At 37.3% G+C, this 19210-nt stretch overlaps 2 protein-coding genes across 7 annotated transcripts in view; one reads left to right on the forward strand and one right to left on the reverse strand.

Annotated features, from left to right (window-relative positions):
* Positions 1 to 11152, reverse strand: part of PPME1 (protein phosphatase methylesterase 1) — a 60706-nt gene extending 49554 nt beyond the window's left edge. Inside the window, exon 1 of one of the 2 annotated variants that reach the window (XM_006203339.4) lies at positions 10870 to 11152. In XM_006203339.4, coding sequence (XP_006203401.1) covers positions 10870 to 10970 — 101 coding nt within the window. In that variant the 5' untranslated portion in view covers positions 10971 to 11152. The remainder of the gene's footprint in view (positions 1 to 10869) is intronic. The other variant, XM_031681342.2, reaches the window with a different exon arrangement.
* Positions 11153 to 11198: 46 nt separating this feature from the next.
* The window catches only part of C2CD3 (C2 domain containing 3 centriole elongation regulator), a 106834-nt gene continuing 98822 nt past the window's right edge, over positions 11199 to 19210 (forward strand). For 3 of the 5 annotated variants that reach the window (XM_072969235.1, XM_072969236.1, XM_072969237.1), the window contains exons 1-3: positions 11199 to 11348; positions 14025 to 14294; positions 17967 to 18124. In XM_072969235.1, coding sequence (XP_072825336.1) covers positions 11279 to 11348; positions 14025 to 14294; positions 17967 to 18124 — 498 coding nt within the window. In that variant the 5' untranslated portion in view covers positions 11199 to 11278. Of the gene's footprint in view, positions 11349 to 11375; positions 11640 to 14024; positions 14295 to 17966; positions 18125 to 19210 lie in introns of those variants that run through there. The other 2 variants (XM_006203342.4, XM_006203341.4) reach the window with 2 other exon arrangements.

The raw sequence follows: 19210 nt of genomic DNA on the forward strand, positions 1-19210 counted from the left end.
GGATATAAATAGGTCAAAAGTTAATTTTTGTATACTGTCAATAATCAGTTTTTTTTTATTATTTGGGGGTTGATTAGATCTAATTATTTATTTTTAGAGGGGGTACTGGGGATTGAACCCAGGACCTTATGCATGCTAAGCATGTGCTTTACCACTTGAGATAGACCCTCCCCCTTTCAAAGCTTCTTCTTGTTTTTTTTTTTTTGTTTTTACACTTTATTTATTTATTATTGTATTATTTAATTATTTTATTCTGGTTGGGAAGGTAATTAGGTTTGCTTATTTTTAAAAGAGGTACTGGGGATTGAATCCAGGACCTCATGCATGCTAAGCATGTGCTCTACCACTTGAGCTACACCCTTCCACAATAATCAGTTTTTAAATCTCACTTCTATGCTCAACAAGTTTGGCTCCTTCCTCCCATTTACTTCCCTACTAAATTCAGGATGCACAATTTGAAACTGTTGGAAAAAAAAATCATGTGTCTGAGCATTATCCATTCATTGATCAAATGTTTGTTGAGCTCCTGTGTGCTAACCACTGTGAGGCAAGTAAATAAAATACAAAAGGAGTTTACAATTAAATTAGTGAAGGTTAAGCAAAATAGATCACAATCTAGTTGTTAGAATAGATAAAATACTGTATATACATGGCACCATCAACTGTAAGATGAATTATAATTTTATGTACCACTAAAAAAAAGAGCTACCAATTAAAGTATGACACACTTTTATCATTTAGAATTCATTTTATATTTCTTGAAAGAGCTCTTTTATACTTATATCAATTCATCACTTATGGGTATATAGAAAAAGGAAAATGAGAGCAAAATAAAATACCTCATACTAAGAATCCTACTCCCTTCTGAATCACTCTAATATAGTCCTGTGTGCCTCACAAGAACATTGGTGATAGAGTGCCTCTTAAAACTAAATACTTGCTCATATGTTGACTTTACCATTATATAGAGAGAGCTATCTTACTTTTGATTCTCACTTTAGAAATACTGCTTAATCCATGTGACTGAACACCTGTCCCTCCTCACAACCATTCAGTTCTTAGTGATTAAAAGAATGCTCCACTTTTGTCTCCAGGATTTTCTTCCAAGCTGCCAACACCTATTTTGTGAGTTTTGATTCTGGTCATGGTGTTTACTCATGTACAGGCAATGAGAACCAAGTTAGAGCTTACCTGACCAGTAGCAATTGTTAAGACATTATCATTTTAAATATGATAAGAAATGTATCTTCAAATATATGAAATCCAGTAAATAAGTTATCATTATATAGCTTTACTACTTAAATAATGATTCCACATTTCTATCATCCTTCTCCTCAAAAACAACTTTCTGTATCATCTTCTTCCTCGAGAAACGTAAAATGTTGACATTGCCTAGGACATGACTATGGAGAGCTTTTAATACTAGCTTTTAACAGCTGAGTGTTTGTTCTCATCCCTACACTTGTTAGAGTCAACAGTGTGTAGATATAACCTCCTTGGAAAACAGTCTTCACTCTTAGAGAATAAGAGATAATTTGAGCAAGGGCAGAAAAATCCAGACCTACAAAATACAGTTTGTCTGAAAGTAATTGCTAATTGACATTTGCTCTCTTATACTAGTGGACTTGCTTTCAGGTTTGGGGAATGACAGAGGAAGAGATAAACTGTTAAATTCTGATAAAATAAAAGTAAGAAACAGGCATGACTCTTTACATGTAAGAGACTAATTCCAAGCATGAGTTTCAACCACATGAGTATTTTAAGTCTCAAATTAAGCCAAAGTATTTGTAAATATAACACACTTTACCTAAACGCCAGTGCTGAAATAAAGTACAGATTCTATTATTTTATGACGTGAAATAGCTTTCAGAAGAAAGGGACTGTAGCTTTAGTTATGCCATCTTAATGGAACAGGTGAGGAAATAAGATTTTTCTTATAAAATGAGGCTAAATAGGTCTAGGATTTGTTTTTCTCATTCAGTCAGCACTTAAGTAGACAACATGCTAGGCACTGGGAAATTAAGACAATTCCTACCCTTAAGAAACTCATAGTCTTGAGGAGTATACAGCTGACCAATAATTATAAGTCAAACAGGTAAGTGCTATATCCACAAAGGCTGGGGCATGGAGGATGCGCTCCTTGCCTACTATGTGATGATGCCAAAACCAACTAACTTACATGACTGCTATATATTAACTGCTAAGGAAATAAAGGAGAGGAAGAGAGAGAGAGAAGAAAAGGAGGGAGGGAGGAAAAAATTTCCCTGCCTACTTAGAAAATAAGGAATAAGAAATGTAAGTTGCGTTTTTAAGTGAATGTGTCAAATCCAAATAGGCATAATACACTTCAACATCCATTAGGCTGCTTAAGTCTGTTAGAAGAGTTACTAATGAATCATGAGCTGCACAATAGCGACCTAGTCACTGTTGTCACAAATGCCCCAGTTTAGGAGTCTTGTGGAGACAAATACTGAAGTGTAATTGCAGCCAGCTATTTAAATCAAGGCACCGCTGATTTTAAAAAAGAAAAAAAGTTCTCATTAGCACACTTTGAAGAGAATGGAAAGAATAGAAAGAAGGCAACTAAATGGCTGTGTGGAGTCATGGTAGTTTGGTGTGTTCATTACTGTTGATAAGGGCATCCTTATTAAAGCAGGAAAGTTGGATTCTAAAAACTACATACTGGATCAGACTATTAGAGATCATCTAACCCAAATACTACTTTATGTAAGGAAGTAATTAGCTGTCAATTATGTATCAAGCAGTGTGATGAATTCTGCAAGAAAAATATCCCCCTTTTAAAGATGGAGAAATACAGGCCCAGAGATGTAAAGTAACTCACGCAGAGCCACTTTACATAGCACTGGAGCTTGGATTTATACTCTAGCATGTCTGGTGCCAAAGTGTTCTTTCTTCTACACAACTGTGAGGCCCAGGAAGAGGACAAATAACTTTACCAAGCCACATGGCTTATTAGTGGCAGACATAGGATTTCCACTTATACCTGGAAAAAGTCCACGGCAAAGGGCATACGCAGAGGTATGGTGGAAAGGAAATGATAGTAAACAACTCCAGCCTTCTACTATGGCTTCGAATGACTAGAATTTTCAACATAATCTCTTATTCAATCTTCAAAATATAGAGTTGACCCTTGGACAATGCAGAAGGTGGGGGGCAGGACGTGGAGGTGATCCTCCCCACAATGGAAAATCTATATATAACTTACAGTTGGCCCTCCGTATCTGCGGGCCCTCCATATTCAAGATTCCACATACATGAATTCAACCAATCACTGACTGTAGTAGTGTAGTACAGCTGACCCTTCAACAACACAGGCATGAACTGTGTGGGTCCACTTACACAAGAATTTTTTTCAATAGTAAATATTGCACAATTGGAGACTGGTTGAACCTGCAGATGCTGACCCAAGGTGTATGGAGGGCCAACTATAAGTTGTATGTGGATTTTACACTGTGTGGAGGGTAACCATCTCAACTCCCTATCGTTCAAGGGTCAAATGTATTCACTATTGGAAAAAAAATCCGTGTATAAGTGGACCCGCTCAGTTCAAAGCCTTGCTGTTCAAGGGTCAACTGTATCAGTAGTATGTGCTTGGGACTGGTTGTCAGTACTGTATATGAACAACATCTAAGTGTGGCACATAAGTGGACAATCCTTTTGATACTGCTATTAATTAAAACTTTCTTCTCTAAAAGAAACTATTGCATAGTATGAAGGAAAGATTTTCCTAATCAACCAGAGGTGTTTTCTCAAATCTGACACCAAGTAACATAACAAGAAAGGCTCATTAGGTTAAAAAAAAATTCCAATTACCCAATTTTGGAGACACTAAAAAGAAACAGTTGCTGACAGTAAGTCTAGCAACAATGGAAAAATGGACATTCACTCAGAAGTGCTCTCAGGTCAAGGGGCTCAAAGCTGGCATAAGGGGGCAGAGGGAGAAAATGGGGGAGGAAGGGAAAGAGAGATATCACTTCCTGTATCTGTGCTGCAATGAAAACAGTAGGGAATTTGATCAGTTTCCCCTGCTTTCTAACATCAGGACTTGGGGCAGATGCTGTTTACTCTCTACTCCAGAAATTCCTTTCCCACTTCCCACCACTCTCAGTTTCCTAACGGAATTCTAAATTGCTTCAGATCTTTTGTTATCTCTCCTCCAGCCCAGAGGAATGAATCAGAATTGGTCTAAACCAGTCATAGTAATCCCTACTGCCAGTGTCTGGTCTTAGGATATACATGTGAACCAGTTCTGGACAAAGAGACTTCAGGGGAAAATCTGCTGTGTTGTTTCTCTTTCCTGGAAAATAAAAGTAACAAACTCAGATAGAAAAAGGCCTTTGCCCCTGTTCCCTCCTTTTAAGTTGGAGAGAGACAATAAAAGTAAGAAGAAAGTGGAGTTGCAGTAGCCATCCTGCAACCATAATGTGACAAACAAGAGAAGGAAAAGCCAACATTTCTACAGATGGCAAAAGAAAGGATGCAAAAAGCCTGGGTCCTGATTAATAAAGAAGAATAACTGAATAAACTCTGAACTTCCTATTAACAAATATTATTTATTTTAATACATAATATTTTCAGTTAAACCACAATTGTTAACAGAAAATTACATTATTTCACATTGCTGTAATTTGTTAATCTGAACTTGAGAAATTTTGTAGGTTTAGTTGTGCTTAAATAATAAATCTGTTGAGTTGTATAATTATGTAAGAGTAATAAGGAATTTACTCTTATACATAGGAACTTATCCCTAGTTTTATTTTGTAAATATTTAGGTAACATTAAATATAATATTAAACACTAAGTTTTTATCATGTTTAACATATTTATATAATATAATGTAAAACATTAAATATAACTTGTGTCAGTACTTGGGATGTAAAATATTTTTCCTTCAAAAGGGATTCATACAAATTGAAAAGCACCATATTTCTTCAAGAAGACTCAACATCATAAAAAATGTTTATTCTAAGTTAATTCACATATTTAATATAATGCCAATAAGAATACTATCAGGCACTAGTGTAGCTGGTTAGTTTATCTGTAAGAATAAACAAGTAAAAGGAGCCAAGAAAATCTTAAAAAATGAAGCCACCTCTACCATCTACTAAAACATATTAATAATACCGCTAATTAAAAGCATAGTAGTGGCACAAAAATAGGCTGATGGAAAAGGAAAAAAATTCATAAGCAGACTCAAATCTATGTAGAAATTTCGTATATGATAAAGATGTCATTTTATTCAGTAGGGAAAAGGACTGATTTTTATTGAGGTGAAATTCACATAATGGGAAAATGACTTTTTAATAAACTGTGTTACAACAACTGGATAGTCTATGGATAAAGATAATATTGGATAAAGATAATATTGGATCTGTTCCTCATTTTGCACATCAAGATAAACTTAAAACGGATTTAAAAAAAGAAAGCATACAGATCCTGGAAAAAAACATAAAGGAACTGCTTTATATCCTGGGAGAAGAAAATGTCTTTCTGTGATCCAATATCTGGAAGCAACGGATTTTATTAGATAGATTTGAGTACATTAAAATTTTTAAACAGAACTCTTTACATGGCAAAAAATATCATAAGCAAAGTAAAAAGGCAACTTGGAAAAATATTTTTAACACTTAAAAAGAGAAAACATTCCTAATACATAAAAAGCTTTAAATAGCTACTTTGGAAAATACTTCGGCAGTTTCTTAAAAAGTTAAACATAATTTACCATACTGCTCAGCAATTCCATTCTTAGATATTTACCTAACAGAAATGCAAACATACTTCCACACAGAGATTTACATGTGAATGTTCACAGCAGCATTATTGAAAATAGCAAAACACTGGAAGCAACCCAAGTGTCCAGAAACTGATGAATAAATTGTGGCATATCTATACAATGGAGTATCATTCAGCAAAAAAAAAAAAGTACTGATACATGCTACGACATGGATGAAACTTGAAAACATTATGCTAAGTAAAAGAAGCCAGCCACAAAAGGCCACATATTGTATGATTTTACTTATATGGTATCTCCAGAATAGGCAAACAGAAAGTAGATTAATGGCTGCCAGGGGGAAGGGGAGTGACTTCTAACAGGTAAGTAGTTTCCTTACAGGATGATGAAAATATTCTGGAATTAGAGGTGGTGATTGTACAACCTTCTATACTAAAAATCACCGAATCATATACTCTAAAATGGTGAATTCTAAGGTATGTGAATTCTAACTTAATTTTTTCTGAAATTGATAATTAACATAAATAGAAACACTAAGATTTAATTCTTTTAGTAACTCAATATGTGACCTTGAGCAAATCACTCCACTTTGCCCTTTATTTCTCTGTGTGAACAGCTCCCAATAAACTTACATAGTTGAATGAAAAACTATCTGATGAATAAATACACAGCTTGAGCTCAAGGGGGAAAAGCTGACATCATAAGATACTGAGAGGAGCACTTCTACTTCATAAAGAATGAGTTTTCTCATAGTTCTCAACATAAAATAATTTACTAGTTACCATTTCTTAAGAGCTTATGTGGCAGGAAACATTACTGCTTTTCACATATATTCTCACAGCACTCTAAGGTAAGCAGCACTATCCCAGTTTTAGAGATAAGAAACAGACTATGAGAGGTTAAATGACTTGAGTAAATACTCAAGCTAGGCTTCAAATTCAGATCTCTATCACTTTAAACATCAATCTCTTTGCACCAAGGTATAACAAGAACAACAATGGACTGAAAATCTGAAGTCTGAGTTTCAGAAGTCTTATTTCTGCCACTTAATGATTCTATGATCTTAGGCAAGTCAATGAACATTTCAGTTTTCTCATTAAGAGAAAATATTAACCCTTGTCCTAACTTACCTCATAAAGTAATATAAAAGAGCACTAATATATACATGTCAAAGTACTATAAAAGTGTAAGAGATAATTATAGAAACAAAGTACTAATAGTGAACCAAAAACATGTTGAAAAATGAATCATTTTAATAACCTATAGTCTCTCTAATGGTAATGGAATGTACTAAAATAGTGATTTTCAAAACATCCTCAAACACACCGGGTGTTACAGACTGAACATTTTTGTGTCCCCACAAAATTCACATGAAATCCTAACCCCCTATGTGATAGTATTTGAAGGAAGAGCCATTGGGAGGTGATAAGGTCATGAGGTAGTCCTCATAAATGGGCTTAGTGCTCTTACAAAAGAGACCCTACAGAGCTTCTTTCCCCCTTCCGCCACATAAGGACACAGAATACTGCCATCTATGAACCAAAAAGTGGTCCTCACCAGACACAGAGTCTACTGATGCCTTGATCTTGGACTTCTTAGCCTCCAGAATTCTGAGAAAAAAAAAAAATGGGTATTTTTTTGTTATGGCAACCCTAACAGACTAATACCAGTTGCAAGTAGGGCTCTAAAATCAGAATAGCTCCAAAAGGTTTAATTGAAAAGTTCAAAACCACTGTTTGCAGCATCATCTACTGGCCTACATCTATCAAGGAACAATAAAACCAGGATTTCAGGCCTTATTCAAGAGAGTGTTGGTGTTCTGAAAAGCAAATGGACTCAAGAAACTAAACTTAGATTGGATCCTGATTCTGCCACATACTACTTGAGTGATCTTTAATCTCAAAGTCTGAATTTCCTTACTTACCAATGAATGGAAATATCCACCCTGCAATGGTGTGGGCAGATTAAATAAAATAACATACATAAAGCTACTATCACAATGACTGGCATATAGTAATAATTGAAAAAGAAAAAGCAACTGCTATTATTGCTTTATCCAGGCAATACTCTGGAATTACAAAATCCAATTGGAAAAACTAAATTATGGAAACTCAAGAATAACCAAAAACTCAAAACCACCCTGAATACGCAAACACATGTAAATAAGGTTTACTGAAATTGAAAATAAGAGATTATGAAAAATATTCAAAAGAGACAGTCTTATAAGGGAGTGTCAAAGGAACAGGCTCAACAAGGTCTGACTGAGGAAAAAGGAAGACTGAATCCTAGAGTATTCGCAAAGGAATAAGATACACAACTCAAATTAAGTATTGCCAACAGTAACAGCTATGAATCCAAAAAACACAATGGGTCTCAGAGTCAAGAGACCCAAGTCCCAGTCCTAGCTGACCCTACCAGTAAGTTTCTAAGGTGCCTTAGTATGAGGAAGGTTTGAATTTCAGTTTTCTTATTTAGTTAGAGAAAATACAGTCCCCTGCCTCTTAGTTTACCTTACAGAATGCAGATTTCTCCAAGTCTCAGTTTCCTCAACTATACAGTGAAGTGGTAAGATCATTTCAAAGCTCTCTTCTAGCTTTATGATTCTAAGGGGGAGAGAGTCTGTATTATCACTAACATTAGACTTACAGACATGCCTATACTCCAATAAAGAAGTAGAAAATACAGGAAAATAATTGCTTATATGTAGAATCTAAAAAAAAGGACACAAATGAATTTATCTACAAAACAAACAGACTCACAGACACAGAGAATAAACTTATTTACCAGGGAGTAAAGGGGATGAGAAGGGATGAATTGGGAATTCGAAATTTGAACCTCTTGGGGAGTGATGGAAATGTTAGCTATCTTGACTGTGGTGGTGGTTTCACTGCTATATACATCCATCAGAATTCACCAAATTGTACATTTGAAATATGTGTAATTTACCATACAGGAACCATGCCACAATAAAGGTGTAAAAAAGTAAAATAAATAATTAAAAAATTAAGTGGAGCAAGACCAAAAAAAAAAAAAATACAGGAAAATAAGCCACATGAGGATCACATAAAATTCACCAACATATGCTCTTCTCTTCACAATACTACAAAGAAGCATCTATTTAAAGAATTTTATTTTAGGATAAGCAGTTAACCTAAATTAAGGAGAACAAAGCACCTATTTAAAGCAGTTAAGTTACTAACAATCCTCTAATCAGTAGATTTTATTTTCTCTTAGTATTTTCCTTCAGTTCATCTTCAGAGAACTTATTCTGACAAAGTGAGAATCTAAACTCTAGTTAAACTTATCTGAAGCATGTATAGTTATTAAAAAGCTAATATTTTTATACATTTTTACAGAAGAGTACTGAAAGATCAAAGTTTAGTTTAAGAAAGGCAGCAACTAAGATACATATCAAAAATAAATGTTACATTAACTATATACTCCAGGTTAATTTTCCCAAATAATCTGTTATGGATCAGCTTCCAGATTCTCCTTAATCATGTTACAGTCCTAGCTTCTGTCTTCCAATGCCAAATCAATCTTCATTTTACCTTATATGTAGCTTTCTACCACCTCTTTGTACTGTGCATCCATCCACCTATCTTCTCCTGTCAAGGTTTTCTCATTTTTCTACTGTGTATCATAGTCAGGTCTCCACTTCAATTCTTAGTTTTCTTCCCTGGCTTTTCCAATCATTCTCACAACCCCTTCACCCCACTGTTCTAATTTATAGGATTCTTCTTTCTCTTCATTCTTAGGACCTGCTTTCACAGTACTGCATCTCCTACCTTCATCTCCTTTCTGATCAGTTTTTGTACATGTTACTTATTCAGAACCTAAGGTTTTTCTTCTCTAGTCCTTATTCCAAGAATATTCTATCTCTAGAATCCACACACTCTTGACTACCTCATACCTAAGTATTTCTCCCTACCCCTCTTCTCTTTACAGTCACTAGTCTCCAGAAATCTATCTGATACTACAAATACCCCTCAAAACCAACTGCTTGTTTATTTATCTCTGCTTTCTAGCAATTATCTCTCCCACGTTCAACTCATTATACTGTCTCCTACACCTTAGTATCTCCTAACCTGGCTCAAGCCATTCAACAATCTAAAATTACAAAAGCCAACCCAGCTCCACCCTTCCCAATAAAGAAAAGTTTCTCCCTCAAACATTTTAAGTGGTTACTCTCGATGCTTCATTAATTCTGAATCTTATCAGACTAGTACTTAGCTTCCATCAGACCCATTTGCCTAGCAAAAATCAACTGCCCAAATCTTCCTCTTTAAGCTTCCCAGACCTTACCTCTGCGGCACTTAACATTCACTACATCTTATTCCTAGTCGTTTCTCAATCTCTGGAGCCCATGGTCATTAAGCCCTCTTCCTCACCACTCCTCCCCTTATTCGGTTAGCCTCACTTCTCAGCACATCCCTGTCACCCCCAACAGTCTTCTTGGCTGTTCTTCATCTTTCCTTAGGCCTGCTCCCCACTTTCTCAGTACCCCTTAAGAGACCTCATCTCTAAGTCACCCGTTCATTCACTCCCTGAATCTGCCTCTTACACTTCTAGGCACTCTCTCTAGAACCTTCTGCTTCCTAGTTCTCTTTCCTTCTCTAACTGTGCCTCAGGTGTTCTGTTTCCCTCAGCTTTTTTTCCCCTAATAGCTAGTTCTTACAGTCTTCTTAGTTCTCCCAAATCTTTCCCTAGTTCTTCTAATTCTCCTCAACTCTTCTCTCAATTATTTCCCTTTTCCCTTAACCCTCCCTGGCAGATTTCCCCCCAACTCTTTGTCGCCGCTCTTCTCCCTTTCTTCAAACCTCCTCTACCCCTTCTTCTGGCGGTGCCTCCTACATCTCTTAAACTATCCTCTCAGCTTCCTTAATCTTTGCCTCATTCCCTTCGCCCTCCAATACTATTTGTCCTCCAATTTCCATTGACTTGGCGCCTCCCCTAGTCCCCAGATCTGCCTTTTACTTCATCTAAACATGTCCAGGCCGGCGCCAACATTCTCTCTATCCTTACCCTCCCTTGTCGTGCCGCTCTAAACGCCCAGAGACACCATTCTCCAATGGTCGGGGCCTGGTCTCTAGGGAGAAGGGGGACGGGTCACGTACCCCATTCGCATCTTGGCTCCGCTCTGACTGCCGCCGCTGCCAGGTAGAGGAGGGCGAGAGGGCAGGCGACTGAGGTGCATGCTCTTCTCGAGGGCCGACATGAAGAGGAGGCCGCGGGTAGTCGAACAGTAGCAGAAGCTTCGTCCCACGCTGAGTGCGGCCCAACCGGTCACAGCTCGCTCCCCTAGCGACGCCCTGTCGCCTTTGGACAGCACCCAGCTACCGGCAGCACCGCCCACCGGCTCCGCAAACCCCACCCCCTCGCCTCAGCGCTTCCACCGGAAGTGCGCAACTGCGCTCCACAAAGGGAGCTGGGTAACGGAGTCTCTGACCCCTCAGACCCCAAGCGGAGAACTCGACGACCCTCGCCGGAAACAGGAGCGCTCCTGAAGGCAATGCACTCTGGGCAATGGAGTCCTCAACGAGCTTGTCCCTTTGCGCTTGCGCAGCTGGAGGCGCCAGCATCCAGCCCCGCAGAGGTAGTGTAGCAAAGCATCCTGGGTGTTGTAGTCTATTGGCGGGAAGGAGTCTTGGCGCCTTCCTTTCTCATTTCTTCCCGGGACTGTTAGAGGAAGAGGTGCTTCTTTCTGCCTCCCAAGCTGCCCAGCGGCGCCGGTTGCCGGGGAACGCAAGCGCCTTGGGAAGGGATGGCGGGAGGCTACAGCTTAGGTTTTGGGGCCAGCGTTGAGTTGGTGAAGAAGAGCTGGGGCTCGTCATGAAACAACGGAAAGCCCAGGGGCCTGGAGGCGGCCGTAGCCGGAAGAAGAGAGGTAACCTGAGCGACCAAACGTTGAGGAAAGCGTAGTAGGGCGGAGTTAGGGGAGCAGGGTGCTAGGCGTCCTAGGGAGACCCCCACACCGACTGTTTAAAAAAGGAGGGGGATGGAGGAGGGAGTAACCTAGGAATTAGAAGGTTAAAAGAGACAGCAATTGTCCCTCCTGCGAATGGAAAGGAAATAGGGGCTGGAGTAGGGGGCAAAATGGGTGAATAAATGGGGCGAGGTGAGGGCTAAAAATGGATACTTCTAGAGAAAGGGAACAAAGAATTGTAGGAGTGTTTTGTTTTGCTTTTTACTTAAAAAATTTCAGATATAATTGATTTATTATATTAGTTTCAGGTGTACCACATAATGATTGGGTATTTGTATGTATTGCGACATTATTACCACAGTGACTAGTTAGTATCCATCACCATGCGTAGTTACACTTTTTTTCTTTGTGGAGAGAACTTTTAAAATTTCCTCTTTAGCAACTTTCAAATGTACAATACACTATCATTAACTATAGTCACCGTGCTGTACATTAAATTCCCATGACTTAGTGTTTGTAATAGAGTTAGACGTATGGGCGGGGGCAGGGGTCGGGGAGGTAGGTATAGCTTTATAGGTCTACATGGGACTGGAAGATAAGTCGGAGAGGAGAATACGTCAGTAATCCTAATCAGCAAAGATCACGTTTTATACATTACTAAATCCCCGAGAACTAGCGGAAAGCAGGACTCAGTAAATGTTAATTGAGTAACTGAAGCTTGAGACAGTCATGAAGCATGAAGAGCTATAGGTGGGAGTTGGGAAAAGGTAGTTGTGGAGGAAAGAGGAGGAAAGACTGGGGAGTGACAATGTAGTAGGGTTGGAGTGGAGAGGAAGGTGGTTGGTAAGGGCATGGGCAGGAAGATCTCTGAAGAATTTGAGGTAATGAAAGCGTGTGTAGCAGGAGGACCTTATCAGGTTAGCATGCTCAAGGAGAAGCAAGCTCACCAAGAGGGTAAGGAAATGTTAGCTGCAAGAACAGTCACCCTGGGAACCCAGGGCAGATCAGGAAATGAAATTGAATCTCTACAGGGCTACCTCAAACAAAACAGAAAACTAGCTGACTGCTGCTTCATATCATAGGCAAAGAGGTATTAGGAATGGTGATAGTGCATTAGGCCATTGGATTGAAGACTAAAGCTACAGTCTGGGAATGAGTCATATCCAAACTGCTTAAAGATAACTGAGGCAGTTATGGGGCAATGCCTTTCCTTCCAGAAATAATGGGAGGATATAAAACAGAAGCATGAAAGTGTTCAGTGCTGGTGCTCCCTGTGTTGCATTAGTCAAGCATATTTGGTTGATAGGAGAAAAATCAAAATAGAAATAACAAGAATATCCTTCTCACTATACTATTTGCATATACAGGAATGCTCACATACACACCTGTGTATAATTTTTATGTTGAAACTAGTGATCCATAAAGATTATGATAGGTCTTTTCTTCACTATAAAAAGCAGAGAGGGTGTTTGCTTTAGAAATCCAAAGAATTAGTTATATAGATAGACTCCAGTGTATTTTCTTCTTGTAAGTCATGACCACTCCTCAGGCAAAAAGTAAGAGGAATTGAAAGCTATGTGAAATACAGGAATGAGTTCTTAAATCTCCTCTAAGTCATGGTTAGAAGTTACTGTGAATGGAAGGCAATCAAGGTCATTAAGGAAAGCTTTATAGAAAGTCATGATTAATTGCCTCATTTACATTTTATTATCTGTCTAAAATCTAAAAGCCAGTAAATATGAACCCAGTACTGTGCTAAAAAAAAAAGTGACAGAATCTGAAGATAATAGTTCCTATCCTCATTGCCTGGATGATGTTGGCAGGAACAAAACACACAGGTGGTCTTTATTGAAATGCTGAGGTGTGTGGTGTAGGCTTAATCATTGGAGAATTAAGTGAAAGGAGTTTTATGTTGAGTGATGGTTTTAAAATAAGAGAATTAGATGAAAATAACATATCTTAAAAACTGGACATTGCAATTATGAAAACAACAGTACTTGGAGGATTCAACTACTTCAGAGATTTTTTTTGAAACCTATATACTGTATCATTGTTATTTTTCATTTGGTATCTTTCAAATAAAAAGGAGTTTGTGTCAGCATGTCTTAACTTGGTATGTTCTTTACTTACAATAACCTAAGTCAAACCCTAAATACTAATTGTCAGAGCAGCTTAAATGTCCAGGTAGGTTAGTCTATGATCTGGTTTTCTGGTTACTTCTCATGTGTTAGGATGAATAGAATAAGCTTTTTCTCTGTAGAAATTAAAATGTTTTTGTGCTTTCATTCAAGAAGCAGATTGTATGTTTTCTATATTTTGAGTTGCTGTTCTTGGATTCCTCCACAGGTTTGAGTGATATTTCACCATCTACAAGTCTACCACCCCTGGTTGAAGGCCAGCTACGCTGCTTTCTGAAACTTACTGTTAATAAAGTCATATGGAAGATTGCAAAGCCTCCTGCTTGTGTGCTTGTCCGAGTAAGATGGTGGGGAGAAACATCAGAAGGAACCCTCTTTTGCCCCAGGGATGCATTGCAGACCGAACCAAAAGCTGTGAGAACAACTACACGTTATGCTATTCGATGTGGTCCAAAGCAGTTTACCTCTTATCTAACGGGTATGTTTTTGTCTTATCATTTCACCTGCAAGCCTAATAAAAATTTGCTTATGTTGTTAACCATAGGTATTATTGTATAACCCAGAGGAGTCAAAGAGGTTTTATAATAGCTATCATTGAGAATATACTGTGCACTAGCAGTTGGTACCTGTTCCTTATTCTTCATAAGCCTCGAGATAGATATTTTCTCTTTTTTTATAGATAATGAAACTGTGATTCAGAGAGATGAAGTGAATACTCTCTAAAGTTACATAGGTGATAAATGGCAAAACTAGGATTTGAACTCACTTCTGTCTGACACCAAAACTCATGCGCTTGTTAGCACACCATGTGTCTTTAAGCAATAACTGTAGTCTGTGCTCTAGGACATACATCATGCTCAAGGAAAGAGGATTTAGATATAAAATTTACTAATAGTACAAAATAGTACATGCTAAATGTCAAGTGGATGGTTTAATGAGTTAGTGATACAGGTTTTCAGAGATGGGAGGATTCCTCCATAGGGAACCAGGAGCCAAGCAAGATTTGATCATTTCTGTTCAGGGAAAGCAGTCTAAAGGTACTGTGTTATTCCTCTATTCAAGTCAAGCTTTCTTTTAAACACATTTTGGATGGTGGGGTTACTTATAAAATCAGATCAGTTCAAGCCTGTAAAAATTAAGCATTTATCACAACAACATTGTTGTATTAAGAATACTTGAGAGCTAGAAGTAAACTAAAGGTTAACCTGTCCTTAAGAAGTTTACATTCTATCAAGAAGAAAATTTTTGAAGACATTGAAATATAAAGAACAAAAAATTCAGTCATACAAAAGTTATATATTGAACACTTAGCATGTACTAGACATTGTGCTAGGCTCTGTGGTAATTACAAAAATGAATAAAAATGTAATCAGAGTGGTATCTAATTCTAACAATTCACAGAGAAGTTTAGCTACAATAATAGGTGGAAAGTATCTGATAAGAGCTATTAAAGGATACCCATAGGTACTCTGGGTACTGTAAATCTAAAACGTAAATCCTACTTCTGTTCTGCACACACTTGCTGCTTTACTTTGAGCAAGTCATTTTCCCATTAATAAATTGAAGAGTTAACCATCAAATGGGCCAGAACTCAAATTTCATGATTCTAATTAGGAAAGAAGCCTTGGAGAAGATAGGATTTGAATAGGAGACAGATGAGGTGAACTTTGTTAAGTGATGGCCACCTGTGAACATGAGCATATGTTTATTAGAAAATGAAGACAGAAGAGGTCAAATATTAGTTCACACAAGAGCATACTCTAACTGAAAACTTGGAAAGAGCCTATTTCTTAAGGTATGTGGTAGGCATTTGTTTTATTACTCTTTTATATACCCTTGTTTGCACAGTTCATTTAAAAGAAAATAAAATGCATAAACTAGTCAATATGTTGTCATACTAGCATAAAACATGAATAATGTAAAACATAAATCTTTCCAGGTTGGAAAAAAGGGAGGTAGGAAAACAGATTATATGAATTCCTCAGATTAAAAAAAATAGAACAAGTGAAAATATATAGCATTTTACAATTGATAAAATACTTCCAGGAGTAGAGGGTATAGCTCAGTGATAAGAGTGCATGCTTGGCATACACCAGGTCCTGGGTTCAATCCCCAGTGCCTCCATTAAGGGAAAAAAAAAATCCTTTGAAGTCCATTATTTTGTTTGATGTTTAAAACAACCTTGTGAAGTAGATAGGATGATTTGTTTTATTCATTTCATTATATCTATTTCATCTTATTCTGAACGAATGGGCAGTTACAAAAACATGTTAAGTACAGAAAGATTTGTTTTTAATGAGAAAATCGTTACATTTTAAATCTTTTAAAACTTTTTGTTTAAGGAAAGTAAAAATACAGTAGGAGGAATAGGAGGAAGCCATGGGGATGTACTAGATTACATTCTGTGAGGCTCTGTACATTTGCGTTATCCTCATTTTCTAAGTGATGAATTTGAGTTTCACAGGTAAAATTTAACTTACCCTGGGGTCACCCTAACACTAACCCTAATTTCAGGGTGACTCCAAGACCACAAATGTTTCCTCTTTGCATACTGCCTTAGGAAATACAGGATTCTGTATGCCTCATACTCTCTTACATCTTTCTTCCCTTACCCTTTATCTCTACAGGAAATAGCAGCCATGAAAGTGTTTGGAGCATGGGACAGTTAGAGTAGAGACTGAGAAAATGATGATACTTCGCTGAGTTTCATCACTTTATTTTTGCCTCTCTTCTATCAGAGAGCATTCAGTTAGTAGGAATATGAAAAGCAATGGGGGTGGAGAGAATGGGGGACAATAGGGATCCTAATTCCACAGCAAAAGGGAAGGATAGAGGTCAGAAGCCTGTTAAGAATTAAGTTTTTCCTCCCTAGAAGTAGTAAATAATGAAGCACCATGGTGTAGTATACTTTACAGTTGGGCAGAACTGAATGTTTGCCAAGATTTGTCACTTTAAAGCTGAGTGAACTTAGGCATGTCAGATGACTTCTCTGAGCCCCAGTGTTGGTTATCCTAAAATGGGGACAGAAACAACTGTATCATAGATTTATTAAGAAAATTAGTGAGACATGGACGAGCCTGGCTGTTAGTAAATAGCCACCAAATGTTGGTATACTTCCTTATTCTATATATGCACATTATTTTATAGTCCACAAAACACTTTTACATCTATTAGCTCATAGATTTTCCAGATAACTCCATGAATAGATAAGATAGGGGCTATGATGTGTTAAGTAATTTGCTGAAAGTCATATAACAACCAGTAAGCAACTACCATGTGAGAGGGTATTGTGCTACGTGTTTTACGTGCAATAAATTCCAGTCCTCACAAAGCCATGATGATGCCTATTTTATAGACAACTGTGGCTTACATGGAAGTAGCTTGTGAATGTTGGAGCCACAATGCAATCACAGGTCTCCTAATTATAAATCCAATGCTCTTTTTACTGTGGCATTGAACAAATGGTGAAAATGAACCGTCTTCTCAACTTCGGTAAGAAAATATTCAGAAGTTACACTGTCCTGAAATAATCTCAGATTGCATATGCATGCATTGTATTTCTCCTGCTGTAAATTAGGACCATGAAGGTGTTAAGTCTACGCAGCTAATTGAAGAATGCAGTTAAGGAGTTTATTTCCATTCTTTTTAGTTCTAAGTGCTCTCAGCATTTCGGTGCTCCAGATCTAACTGAGGAGTAAACAGTAAGATACTCCTGGGAGGCAGGGACCAACCCATGCATCTATACAGGAGAAGCCCTTTGTCAAGTTCAAAACTAGAAATGGTGAGAATTAAAAAACTGAAAATTGTTGCTTTTATATTGTAAAAACCAAAGCCTGAGTCCTTACCAAATATGGGTGGGGAGTCTTTTGAAGGTATTTTGCTTATCAAATACCTGATATGCTAAATATTTTTATGTAATTGTTTTCTCCATGAAAGGTATTTGTTAGTATTCTTCTCTAAAACATTCTTGTTCTTTTGATCTTGGGTTCACTCTTTCCCACCTTCTGAATGATATGGTAAGTGCATAGTTTATTTGAAAATAAAATGATTTTTTTAAGTAAAAAAGTTTTATAATGTGTATCTTTCTGCCCACTTCCAAAGTAAAAGTAAATGAAAAATGTCTGCCTATGTTGTAATTGTTTCTGATTAGACATGGCTGTGCTGGTGCTGGAAGTAATCACCAAACTTGAACATCTTCCAATTGGTAGAGTTCAGATCAATGGACTAGCCCAGCTTTCTCCAACCCATTACATCAGTGGATTTTTTACCATTGTTTCACCAACATCTAAGAAACTTGGAGAACTCCAGGTAAAAATCTTGTGATTCTTTACTACATAGAATAAAACTTTTGGGGCACAGTTGAGTCTGTTTGTGGAATGGGTAGGTTTGTGACTCCCACATACCATGCAAATTCCCACTTCATGTTTTTGTTCATGAGTTTACCCAAAGACTGTAATGTACTTGTTTCCCACTTATCCATATCCTTTTAGTGCTTTGCTTCCCTTCTCAAGTTCCAAGAGTCCTCAGCTCCTACTGCACTCATTCTTCTCTGTACCCTTTATTAAATTCGTAGTAATATTAATTACATAATCATTGTTCTGTTATAATCCTACAAAGTTATGTATTTGTAGTTTCCCTTTGTTTTCCCTTCCTTTTAGTTTCTAGGTTCCCTGGGAGGCAGGACAATGTTTTCTACTTTCTTTGTTTTTCCCATAGGTCCTAACATAGTGCCAAGCAATAATTGCTTGTTTCACTCAAGTAAGTGGTATCTTTTATGTTCATTCATTGGTTCAGACTACTTTTTTTTTTAACCTTTTTTTTTACTGAGTAATTGTCATTTTACAATGTTATGTCAAATTCCAACGTAGAGCATAATTTTTCAGTTATGCATGAACATACATATGTTCATTGTCACACTTTTTTTTTCGCTGTGAGCTACCACAAGAGCTTGTATATATTTCCCTGTGCTATACAGTATAATCTTGTTTATCTATTCTACATTTTGAAATCCCAGTCTGTCCCTTCCCACCGCCCAGCCTACTTTTTTTAATATGCTGTTATGTGCCACTAACTTAGGATACAGAAATAAGGGATAGTCCTTTTATTTAATTTTCCAAAGTCAGTTAGAAGGAAATAGAAAAGAATAACAAGTAGAGTACAGTGTGGTATGTACACTATAGGTACCTACAGGATGGTGGGAAAGAACATAGAAGGGTTCCTTTCTGAGGAAGACTCTGGGGTTTCCTCCTAGAGAATTCTGAGTAGTCACATCCTTTAGAAATGTCATGAGTTTTATACCTTGTCAAATGTATTCTAAAATATGTATGGAAATTTAAATAGGTGTATAAGAAAACAGTTCAAAAAAGATGAGGAAAGAACATGTAACATTACCAG

The sequence above is a fragment of the Vicugna pacos genome, chromosome 10 (genome assembly GCF_048564905.1).
Source record: "Vicugna pacos chromosome 10, VicPac4, whole genome shotgun sequence".
Taxonomy (NCBI): domain Eukaryota; kingdom Metazoa; phylum Chordata; class Mammalia; order Artiodactyla; family Camelidae; genus Vicugna; species Vicugna pacos.